At 44.3% G+C, this 12,610-nt stretch overlaps 1 protein-coding gene across 2 annotated transcripts in view; it reads left to right on the top strand.

The window, feature by feature from the left end:
- The window catches only part of LOC140455244 (proline-rich transmembrane protein 1-like), a 41,502-nt gene extending 30,408 nt beyond the window's left edge, over positions 1-11,094 (top strand). For both annotated transcript variants that reach the window (XM_072549969.1, XM_072549970.1), the window contains exons 3-4: positions 2,882-3,067; positions 7,028-11,094. In XM_072549969.1, coding sequence (XP_072406070.1) covers positions 2,882-3,067; positions 7,028-7,204 — 363 coding nt within the window. In that variant the 3' untranslated portion in view covers positions 7,205-11,094. The remainder of the gene's footprint in view (positions 1-2,881; positions 3,068-7,027) is intronic.
- The last annotated feature ends 1,516 nt before the right edge of the window (positions 11,095-12,610 follow it).

Here is a 12,610-nt window from a genome sequence, read left to right as displayed (position 1 = left end):
ACTGCCACTGAGTTCCGAGTAATTGCTGGTGAACTGAGGGAGGGAAGACACCATGCTAGGCTGGAGGAGAGAGTGCACTCATACCTTTGTTGGCCTCAGGAATTTGGGAGGGGGAGGGGGAGGGGGAGAGAAAGTTGCAGTGGTTTCTGTCGTGGTTTGACCCGAGCAGCTCTGTGACACGGAACTCGCGCTGTACGGGCTGTTCCCTGGGACACACACCGAGACAAACGTCAACTGCGCCTGGAGGACCATCCACTCAGTGAAAAATGCTCTTTGGTCTGACCGAAACTTGTTGATTTAGATTTAGATTACTTACAGTGTGGAAACAGGCCCTTCGGCCCAATAAGTCCACACCACCCCGCCAAAGCGCAACCCACCCATACCCCTACATTTACCCCTTACCTAACACTATGGGCAATTTAGCATGGCCAATTCACCTGACCTGCACATCTTTGGACTGTGGGAGGAAACCGGAGCACCCGGAGGAAACCCACGCAGACACGGGGAGAATGTGCAAACTCCACACAGTCAGTCGCCCGAGGCGGGAATTGAACCCGGGTCTCTGGTGCTGTAAGGCAGCAGTGCTAACCACTGTGCCACCGTGCCGCCCTTCCAGACCAAGGAGTTGACCCTGATTTAGTGATACAGACTGGCACATTCCGAGGTGCTGAGGGACACACTAATGCCTGGGGCAAGGCACAGTGGGAAAAGACCACGGTCCAAGGTCTTTTGACACAAGTACAATGGGGGTCCGTTCAGTTTTCGGATCCTCTCGGTGCCTCACGTAACTATTATCTTGCCTGGGTAAGACATGATTTGGGTTTGTTTGTTGGAACCTCCAGAAAGTTATATTCCACTGTTTGTCTGTTTCTCATTAATACAAAAAATGTACAGAATCGAGCCACTCTAGTGACTATCTATGTATATCAATTTTTTTTATAAATAAAGTATAGCTTTGCAATTAAAAATGTTTAGATGGGTGTTTGTCATTTCATGGGGGGATGTCTTTGACCTGAGATGACCACACACTACATCTGTCATGTCAGTCTAATGGATTGTAAAAGTGAATTGCCTCTGGGGAGAAGTAAGATTGTTCAGTTTGAGAGGAAACATGAAGCCAACAATTATTTCTCTTGTCATCCTCACTTTCCAGATGCAGAGCTAATGTCCCTTTTAGCAAGGCAGTAGTGAGATTGGAAGAGTGGGAGATGGTACAATGAGGAATACAAACAGAAACGCTGTGAGAGGATTGGATTTACTTTCAAATGTTTCTATTTTGTTCAATTCAATTTATAAACACTGTATATGAGATGTTTCTTAGGATCTGAAGGGATCACAGATTTGTTCTTGTTGCAGGTTACATTATTTTTGGGAAAAAGCAGTTTGTCTTTGGAATTCCCTTGTTCAAAGGCAGTGGATGCAGAGTCTTTCAATACTTTTAAGGCAGAGGTAGATGGATTCTAGATGACCCAGGGAATCGGGGATATGCAGGAATGTTCAATACAAATCTGGCTCTAGATCTTGCTCAAAATTACAACTGAATGGGATTTTATTTGTTGCACATGGTTCCATATTGTCAAGAGTCCCTGTAATGAGGGGAAAACTTTCCATTTAAGGTAGCAATGTCGTCCTGAAGAAGGATCGCTGGACCCAAAATGTTAACTCTGCTTTCTCTCCACAGATAGAGTTATAGAGATGTATAGTACGGAAGCAGACCCTTCGGTCCAACTCAATATCGTAACTTAATCTAGTCCCACCTGCCAGCACCCAACCCATATCCCTCCAAACCCTTCCTATTCATATACCCATCCAGGTGCCTTTTAAATGTTGCAATTGTACCAGCCTCCACCACTTCCTCTGGCAGCTCATTCTATACACACACTGCCCTCTGTGTGAAAAGGTTCCCCCTTAGGTCTCTTTTATATCTTTCCCCTCTCACCCTAAACCTATGCCCTCTAGTTCTGGACTCCCCCACCCCAGGGAAAAGACTTTGTCTATTTACCCTATCTATGCCCCTCATGACTTTATGTACCTCTATAAGGTCATCCCTCAACCTCCAATACTCCCGGGAAAACAGCTCCAGCCTATTCAGCCTCTCCCTGTAGCTCAAACCTTCCAACCCTGGCAACATCCTTGTAAATCTTTTCTGAACCTTGTCAAGTTTTAGAATATCTTTCCGATAGGTGCAGAGTTTCTTCAGCAGTTTCTACTTTTGCAGCAATTTATCTTGGGCTGACGTCAGGCCCAGGAGAAAGTCAGGACTGTAGATGCTGGAGATCTGAGTCAAAAAGTTCCTGATGAAGAGCTTATGCTCGAAACATCGACTTTCCTGCTCCCCGGATGCTGCCCATTCAGCTGCGCTTTTCCAGTGCCACACTTTTTGACTCTGACTTCAGCCCCCACCGGGTCAGATTGCAAGATGGAACTCTGATGTGTTGGCAGCCTGTTTCACACTGCGCCTGTGTTTTCTTTCCAACTGAACGTACAAAATCTATGTCCAGGAGGAAACGAGTTAGCTGGAGCATCGTGAATGAACTCCAGAATTCACAAAATACCTCCAAGGCCAATCAGAGCAAATCCTGCCGTCAGAGGAGGGGTTTATGAACCGTGCAAAGTGAGCAGCAGGTTCACTGTAAAGCCACTTTAGCCGACCCACACCTTGGGACGGGATTGGGTACATTGCTGACTTCACATCCTGCCCTGATTTAGTAAAGTCACTGGACAGTTAGATTAGGCTGGGGCTGTACAACTGAGATCCCACCGGTTCCTATCATATCAATACAACTCTCGGTGCTTTGTGTGACTCCTGACAGTGAATCCATCCGCAGCGTTATTACAGCTGCAAAGGGTTATCAAGCAACACTTTCTTATTTCATTCCAGCATCCTCCACCCTACTTGCCAGGATACACTGGGATCACTTCGGGCATGCAGCAGTCTCAGATCCCTTCAGGATTCCGGATCTTGGAACCGCAAAGGCCGCCTCATGACTACTTGCCAATCGCAGTGTTGACCACAGTGTGCTGCTTCTGGCCAACAGGGATCATTGCTATTATTAAAGCACTGGAGGTAAACGTCTTCATCACTCCACTCACTCGAAGCAAATTTTCAGAGGGAAAGAGAGCCCTGTCAGTTGGCCTTATTCCAGCTCTGAGATACATTCTAGTGACAGCTTCAATGGTTTGTGTTTAATCGAGTTTTCGTTTAGTTTGTTTGCCATTACAATTTGATCTTACAATATTAAAATCCAACAACACAACATGAAAATGACATTGGACAATATAGGATTTATAGAACAGCAACAGGCCATTCTGTCCAGTCAATCCTTACTGCACTATTCAAGTCTCTTTCCCATCTTTCCCCGTCAAAATTTATCATTGGGACAATTTAATCAATTCTCCTTCAAATCCTTGCCCAGCTTTCCTTTTAATGCATTTATGTTGTTCACTTCAACCACTTCCTGCGTTCACAAGTTCCATACTCTCACACCTTTTGGGTAAAGATGTTGCGTCTGTGTTCTCGATTGCATTTTTTGCTGATTATCTCTCATTATTCGCTTTTTAAGATCAAACTTTTCTTGCTGTTCTTAGTATTGACTATTTCCCTCTGCTCCCAATTTGGTAAATCTGAAATTGTAGAAATTATTATATTTGATTCACAACCTGACTCCAATATTAAAGTCCCACCTGACAAGGTAAAATCTTTTGGACTAAGAAAGCACCAAAAAGCTATAGGAGAACGGTCCCAATGCTAAATAGAGTCATAGAGATGTCCAGCATGGAAACAAACCCTTCGGTCCAACCCGTCCATGCCGACCAGATATCCCAACCCAATCTAGTCCCACCTGCCAGTACCCGGCCCATATCCCTCTAAACATTTCCTATTCATATACCCGTCCAGATGCCTCTTAAGTGTTGCAAATGTACCAGCCTCCACCACTTCCTCTGGCAGCTCATTCCATACACGTACTCCTCTCTGTGTGAAAAAGTTGCTCCTTAGGTCTCTTTTATATCTTTTCCCTCTCACACTAAACCTATGCCCTCTAGTTCTGGACTCCCCGACTTTGGGAAAATACTTTGCCTATTTACCCTATCCATGCACCTCATAATTTTGTAAAACCTCTACAAGATTAGATTCCCTACAGTATGGAAACAGGCCCTTCAGCCCAACAGGTTCATTCCGACCCTCCGAAGAGTAACCCACCCTCTGACTAATGCAGCTACCACTATGGGCAATTTATCATGACCAATTCACCTGGCCTGCATATCTTTGGACTGTGGGAGGAAACCAGAGCACCCGGAGGAAACCCACCCAGACACTGGGAGAATGTGCAAACTCCACACAGACAGTTGCCCGAGGCTGGAATCAAACCTGGGACCCTGGTGCTATAAGGCAGCAGTGCTAACCTCTGAGCCACCGTGCTGCCCCTGTAGGTCACTCCTCAGCCTCCGACGCTCCAGGGAAAACAGCCCAATACTGTTCAGCCTCTCCCTATAGCTCATATCCTCCAACCCTGGCAACATCCTTGTAAATCTTTTCTGAATCAATAAAATGATTTTTGTCAACTAAAATTGGTTGGCCATTTTACAGGATCGGTGGACAGTCAATTTTGCTTTTTCATGGATTTATTTTCAGTATTTTAACATGCAAGTGTAAATGTATCACTCATCAGAAGTAAATATGTCTGTATCACTGAGCTGGAAACAGATTATGGAAAACGGTTAGCATATCTGTTGAAATAGCAGGTAATGGAATATTCTGCTGTATCATAAAGGAGTATCCTTGCTTTGATTATCAAATTACTCATCTGATATCCAATACAGGCTGAACAGAAATTTCTAACAAATATACATTCACAAATAACCAACTGCATCTCTCTTCTCGAGCAATTTTTAAAATTCATTTGTGGGATGTGGGCATCACTGGCTGGGCCAGCATTTATTGCCTGTCCCTAGTTTCCTTTAGAAGTTTGTGGTGAGTTGCCTTCTTGAACTGTCTCAGACTAAACCCAGCAGTTTTATCACTTTGTGTCACTTTTGACCTCGAGGTGAGCATCTTCATATCCACATTGCCACGATAAAGTCACAGAGTTGTACTGCACGGAAACAAACCCCTCAGTCCAACTCGTCCATACTGACCAGATATCCGAAACGAACCTAGTCCCATTTGTCAGCACTTGGCTCCTATCCCTCTAAATCCTTCCTATTCATAAACCCATCCAGATGACTTTTAAATGCCGTAATTGTACTAGCTTCCACCACTTCCTCTGGCAGCTCATTCCATACACACACCACCCTCTGCATGAAAATGTTGCCCCTTAAGTACTTTCTAAATCTTTCCTAAACCTATGCCCTCCAGATTTGGAAAAGACCTTGTCTATTTACCCTATCCATGCTCCTTGTGATTTTATAAACCTCTTTAAGGTCACCCCTCAGCCACTGATACTCTAGCCTATTCAGCCTCCAGCCTATTCAGCCTCTCCCTATAGCTCAAACCCTCCAACCCCAGCAACATCCTTAAATCTTTTCTAAGCCCTTTCAAGTTTCACAAATTCTGCAGCAGGAAGACCAGAATTCCAAAAGTGGCCTAACCAATGTCATGTACAGCCTCAAAATGACCTTCCAACTCCTTTAATCAATGCACTGACCAATAAAGGCAACACTATTTCTAACTTTGCAAACTCTCCTCACTTCAATTCTTTATCAGTTTATCTGAAAGCCTGAGGTTTGTCTTTGTTACTGCTAATTGTGAAAATGTCAATTTCCCACATTCCCCTGTAAACAAGGCCATTTAACATTGTGGCACTCTGTGCTTTAACTTGTCCCTTTCACCCCTGTGCTTGCTGACATGTAGTGAGGACCCATCGAGTGCCATCTCGATTTTAATATTCTCAGGCTTGTTTGCAAATTCTTCCATGATCTTACCGATTCTCTGTGTCTGTACTCTCCTTCAACTCCACAGCCCTCTGAGATACCTGCACTCATCTAAGTCTAGCATCTTGAGCACCTATGATTTTAATTGCATTGGTGGCAATGACTTCAGTGTTGAAACCCTAAGCTCCAGAATTACCTCCCTAAACCTGTTAGCATTACATCCATTTTTCTTACTTGAAATAAGTTGATATCTATTTCCCTGACCAAAACGTTGGCCATTTGTCCCAACAACATATGTCTGATCTGCTTTATAATACCCCTTTGAAATGCCTTCGTATGTTTTATCGGATTAAAGGTGTTCTGTGAATAAATGTTGTGGTTGTTCATTGCAATCAATGTTTCAAAATCAATATCTCTGCTCTTTCTGCTCCTCTCTGCTTATTCTGCTAAGCCTGTGCTGAAGCTTTGATTCCAGGACAGTATATGATTCTCTTCAAGTTTAATGAAGTTTAGTATGTGACAGGGTGAACCACCTTTCATTTTCTGGTCATCTGACAGCGACTATGAATAGAAACTCATGCCTCTGCACATTTCCCTTTGAAACCAAAAACATTCACTTCAATACCTGTCAGCAGCTGAAAAAACCACAGCTCTGCCTAAAGTTTACAGCAGATTTGTTCCTGCTGACAGTACTCGTCAGAGTCAATATATCTCCCAGGATTGATAGATTTGACAAAACAAATTCCCTCTGGCCGGAGAGAGGCCAAGCAGTGAATGATTATTAAGGGAAAAGGCTGGAGCAAGAATGAACTCTTTCTGGAAGGGGATGAAACTTGTATCGGCCCAGCCTCAGTGGATAGACTTCATATCTCCTGGATCAGAAAGTTGTAGGTTCGAGTCCCATTCTGACACCTGCAGTCCTACTGAATCAACGGGCTAGTTCTGTACTCCCACGGGTGTAATCTTTGACTGGGCGCTTATCACACAGGACCTGTCTGCTTGCTTAGGTAGGTGAACAAAATCCAGTCCTGGAGAGGAACACGGGAAGTTGTCCAAGCATCTGGCCAGTGAGCAGGGGGGTGGGAGTTGGCACGAAGCAGGGCGCGGTCAATGGGCACAGGGCAGTCACTAACCGGCCTTATTCTCTCCTGTGCAGACACGGGCAGCGGTGACACGAGGTGATCACCTATCGGCGGAGATCGCTTCCCGACAGGCTCGTAACTACTCCTTCGTCAGCCTGGCTGTGGGCATTGCTGCCATGGTCCTCTGTGCCATCTTGGTCATTGTCATAGTGATTGAGGCCAAACACCGTGACTCCGAATGGGACCCGTAATGGGGGTCAGGGCAGGTAACTCTGGCACACATCTGATCAGGTTCCAAAGCCTCCAGAATTCCTCTGAAACCTCCAGGAGTGAAAGATTAATCCTCTGGACACTGTGACAAGGACAAAAGAAACACTTAGGGAGTGCCAAGAACAAAATGGTTTCTTGTTTTTCTCAGAGCATGTTCAGTTATTAATCCAAAGGTATTGGTCATGGAGTTGGGGTGGGGGGTACTGGGGGGGAAGAGCTTGGGCAGAATTTAATACTCGCCATGGAAATCTTAGCACCAGCTCGAAAACCAGTGGGAGCCTCTGTTGGAGAAGGCCCACTGATATTTCGTGCTAATCAAATCCTTAAATTTATACTGCAGCAGGTCTTCCATCAGATTAGGGATTCCAAGGGCCAAAATAATCCCCACTCCCTCACGTCAGTTCCCTGCCAGAGGGCTGATGGGTAATCTGGGGTTGGCGGTTTCGCTGAGGGGACCCAGACCCAAGGCGTGTGAGTGAGGGAGTGGTGAGGTGGGGGTCACGGAGGAGGAGGTTTGTCAACAGCAATAGCAAAGTGAGGTGCAGCTCAGAGCGGACATCCCCCTCCACTCCGATGCCAAATCCTTCGATCAGCGCCTTTGGACAAGACGCTGGCCCCTGGAAACTCATAAGCAAACTTATTGGTGTTCCTCAGTGGCAGATTCCTCCTTAAATTGGGGTGATTGACAGACAAGTCTGTTTTAACACGGCATTCCATTTTCGTGCAGTCCCTTGTTATAAGAAAATCAAGTCATGGCAACACGATTTAAACTAATGGGGCCAGCATTGTGTTATAATGCACCCTTTAAAATTTTGTAATTTAGAAACACTGTCCCCAAATCGTCAATCATGTTATAGTGAATTTGTGTGAATGAAAACGCTCGTTATTGTAGAACAACCTGTACTCGTTAACAGGCCTCAATCAGAGTTGGCTGGAAAAAGGTGTTTAAAGGCTGTTCCCATAAATCTGCCTATTTAAAGCCCCACCTCACCTCAGCTCACCAAACTTACCACCAGGGAGGTATTAAATTCTGATCCTCATGTCCAATCAAAGGCTGCCCGAGAGCAAACCAAATCTGTTTAAAAACTGCATCACAAGGAAATAGAGTCTATTGAAACACTGCCCAACAGCAAACAGTGTCTATTTGTCTACAATGCCCTGATGAAACCTCTCTATTTAATCCACAGGATCAATTTTTAAGAATCTCTAGGAAGTGCACCTTGGTGAAGGCGGCCCTACTCCTGTCTCTGTGCACTGGGTCAGGAGTGCCCCTTTAAATGTTTGCATCAACACACTGACTGCTTAATATTCCTGTCTCGGAGATCCTGTGATTATGATTTAGGTAAATTACAGGAGCGTAGATCTCAAATCAGTGTGTTCAGAGATACTTATGAAATCAGTTGTAAAACAAGGCTTGTGCATGCAAAAAACCTAAACCTTAACCAAATCAAACATTTATATCATTTACAATATTGTTTCTCTTCCTTGCGTTTACAAGATATTTCAGTTCTTCAGGAAGAATGTGCTTCAGGTATTCTTGGCTGCACTTGTCCCTTCAAGCATTGTGTTAGTTTATGTTGAAAATTCTCTGAACAGCTTTCACAGAGTCTCACACCAAAATCGAAGCAACTTTCAGTTCAAATTTATTATTGAAAAGTTAGATTTATGTGCTCATGTTAAAGGGGGTACACTTTTCAATAATTCACTGTGAAGACATGTTATTAGTTGTATACACTGTAATACCTGCTCTTCCTGCCATGGTCAATCTACTTCCTGCTATATGTTGCAAGGTAAATGATGGGTTTTGTGCCAGTTCCTGGAATTTACAGACAGTTACACCACTCCTTCCCTGCCTTACAACAGGAGCAATTTATATTTATCTTTAATGTAGCAAGGGGCCCCAACGCGTTACATAGGAGTGAAGCTAAGATCAAAAACTGATAGTGAGCTATATAAGGTGGGTGAAGCATGATGCCTCTATGAGTCCCATTCAGCCTAACAGTGTTTGTTAAGTTAAGGAGGTAGGTGAAGATAATTGAGGGGATAACCGAATTCAGGACCGACGTGAGTGTAAGCAAACCAGTCAATGGGGGAGACAAGATCTGGAATTACAAGTTAGTGTCAGTAGTGGTGACCAGCTAAGCATCATTAATTGTTATTAAAAACCCATCTAGTTGACTAATGCCCTTTAGGAAAGGAAATTAATTTAGATTACTTACAATGTGGAAACAGGTCCTTCGGCCCAACAAGTCCACACCGACCCTCCGGAGAGTAACCCACAGAGACCCATTCCCCTACACCTAACACTACAGGCGATTTAGCACGGCCAATTCACCTAACCTGCATACTTTTGGACTGTGGGAGGAAACCGGAGCACCCGGAGGAAACCCAGACAGACATGGGGAGAATGTGCAAACTCCACACAGACAGTTGCCTGAGGTGGGAATTGAACCCAGATCTCTGGTGCTTTGAGGCAGCAGTGCTAACCACTGTGCCATCGTACCACCCGTATGTCTGCCATCTTTACCAGATCTGACCTACATGTGACTCCAGATCCACAGAAAAGTGGATGGCTCTTGCCAACCCTACCAAATGGCCGAGCAAGCCATTGACTTTCAGACAATTACAGATGGGCAACAAATATTTGCCCGGCCAGCAATGCCCCTGTCTCCATGGCAGAAATATAACAAATAAAATTGGAAATGCCTAAGGACCCTGGAGTTGGAGCAGCAAAAACATTCCAGAGGAAATGGTGAGCTTCTGGAGCAAATTGTACACAGGGATAAGAATTTCAAAATCAAAGCATCACTGGACTGGAAGCTAATATAAAGTCAGAGAGTTATAAAGGTCTTTGGCACAGGAGAAGGCACTCTGATGCTATATTCCCACACTCGGCCGTGTGTACCTTCATATTGCAAGCACATGTCGATAGAATGTAAATGTAGGTCATCCAACACAGGGTAATTGGTGTGTAGAAATTGATTTGAGTTTAGACACAGATAACTGAGTTCTAGATGGGTTCAAATTCAAAAACGGCTCAAGGTTGGAGAATGCATTGGAATAGTCAAGTCTGGAAGTAACAAAAACAGAATTGAAGGAGTGCAGAGTGCTTTTGGTTAAATGATGGTGAGGAACTGACCCTGGGGGTTGGGGTGGTTGGTTTGCAGTAATGTGCGATGTAAGGACATGCCACTCTCTCCACTATGGTTCGGAACAAGTGCAGGACTGGAAACTAATAGACCAGGCGGGTTGCTAGACCAGTCTTGATGTAGTGGGCTCCATTGCTTGGTTAGCCATGGGCTACTTCACTGACAGAGCAGGCTTGTGGAACTGCATGCCCTCCTCCTGCTTTGTTCCTGCACAGGCCAAGGGATAAACCTTGGAGCATCCAATCCCTCCATCCTCTGTATGAATGGCACCAGAATGGTCAGCTAGCTACTTTGTTAGATGTGTGTTTGCTGACCCAATCTAGTTTGGCTTGTTTTGATTCTTTGACCATAATCTGTTATCCACTATGTCAGTAATACAATTCCTTTGATGTTGCATACTGTCGCACCTCATATAATAAATCAGAATTCCTTCTCTAACACCATAAATTCAATTCCTCCTGTATTGTATATACTATTGTTTCCTGTATCCAAAAGTTGAATAATTCCTATATTTCAGAGAGTTACACTGTCTGTTAGAAGTCAAATTTTCCATATATTTTGTACATGAACTTCTACATCATAAATTAATCTATTCCTATATTCTGTATACTGAAAGTTCCTGTCATAAATCTATTTATTCTGTACTTTGAGGTTGTTTATAATAATCCTGTTTGATCCTACGTTTTATATACTGTCAACTCCAATACAATAGATTGAATTGCTTCTATACTCCAATGTTATTTCTCTTAAACCAGTTACTCTGTCATTTTTTTGTACAATCAGGGCCTAGATCTCCAAACCAATGAGGATGAGCAGACACTAGTGAAGTATTAGTAATATGTTTAATTTGGTTAATTGGATTAGCACCTTCATTAACGTAGCAGTGAGAAACAAATTGTAATGAATGGCATGTGTTAATTTCAAATGTTCATTCCCAACTCTGGTGTGCCTATAGTCTCTACATCAAAATGGATCTGCATGAGGTGCTGGTTGCCATGGTGACGTGCGAACAAATATTGCTTTTGGGATTTCTTTTCTTTTGATTTTCTACTCTGCTCTCCTAAATTCCAGCAGGATTAGACCGGGTAAACGCAGCAAGGATGTTCCCGATAACTGGGAAGTCCAGATCCATTGCGGGAGGGTCACCGATTACCGAGTAATCAATTTCGGACTGAGCTGAGGAGAAATCTCTTCACCCAGCTAGTGGAATTTGCTCGCGTAAACCACAGTTGATGTCAAAACAATGTATGATTCCAGAAGAAATTGGATAACCCACTTGGGGCTAAAGGGATCAAAGGATGTGAGGGTGAAACGAGAACAGGATGCTGACTTGGATGATCATATTGAATGGCAGAACAGGCTTGATGGGCTGAATGTTCAAAGCCTGCTCCTATTTTCAATGTTTCTACTGTCAGGGTTTTCCCGAGAGGTAGGTTCTGAACTGCTCTGGTAGTTTCAGATTGGGGGAAGTGGGGGTGGTGAGGATCCCACACTGTGCGGAACAGTCTCGATGTGATTTTCCGGGGAGATGCCAACTGCTGCCCAGAGGGTAGGCTCACCTGCCAATTTGGGTTTTCCCCACTGGAAAGCCGCAGCAGGATACCCATCTCTGAGGATAGGATTGGGGAGAAGGTTATCAGGGAACTCTGTACTGGGACTCTACACAAAGTGGTCTATCTCCTGGCAATTTATCTGAATCTATCCTACCCGCATGCCTCTGGAGAAGACTGACTGGGAACTCTCAGTTGCCCTCTATTAAGTGGCTTTCAGTTGGACCAGCTGGCCATCTAGGGATATGTAGGGCTAGTGGGCAGGTAGACCACCTGAACCAATCACCTCAAATCCAGGAAAAGAGCCTTGTACAAGTTGGAGCTGGGGAAGGAGGGCACAAGCACAAAGTTCTGCACCCACCTGCCTCCAGATCCAACCCTGGCCCACTGAGACCCTCTGAGGAAGCTCTGATATTTGTCTACCTTGGATTCCAGCATCTGCAGTTTTTTTGTCTCTAACCAAGTTTGCACCACTTTGAAGAGGATTCTGGGTAATCCAAGATGGAGGATGGGAAAAATTTCTGGCTGTAACAGCTGCTCCTTTTTTGACGTATTTAGGTGTTGGAGGTGATTTCCTCAAATTCCGGGAGCAGCAATGACTGTTTTATATGCTGTTGCATTGTTTTGAAACTTTGGAGAAAAAAAAGTCAAAACAACAGCACTTTTAAAAGGGAGAGGAACAGTCAAA

Source organism: Chiloscyllium punctatum, chromosome 30 (genome assembly GCF_047496795.1).
Source record: "Chiloscyllium punctatum isolate Juve2018m chromosome 30, sChiPun1.3, whole genome shotgun sequence".
NCBI classification, from domain to species: Eukaryota; Metazoa; Chordata; class Chondrichthyes; order Orectolobiformes; family Hemiscylliidae; genus Chiloscyllium; species Chiloscyllium punctatum.
The sequence above is the reverse complement of the archived record's forward strand: the minus strand, read 5'-3'. Positions and strand labels throughout refer to the sequence as shown.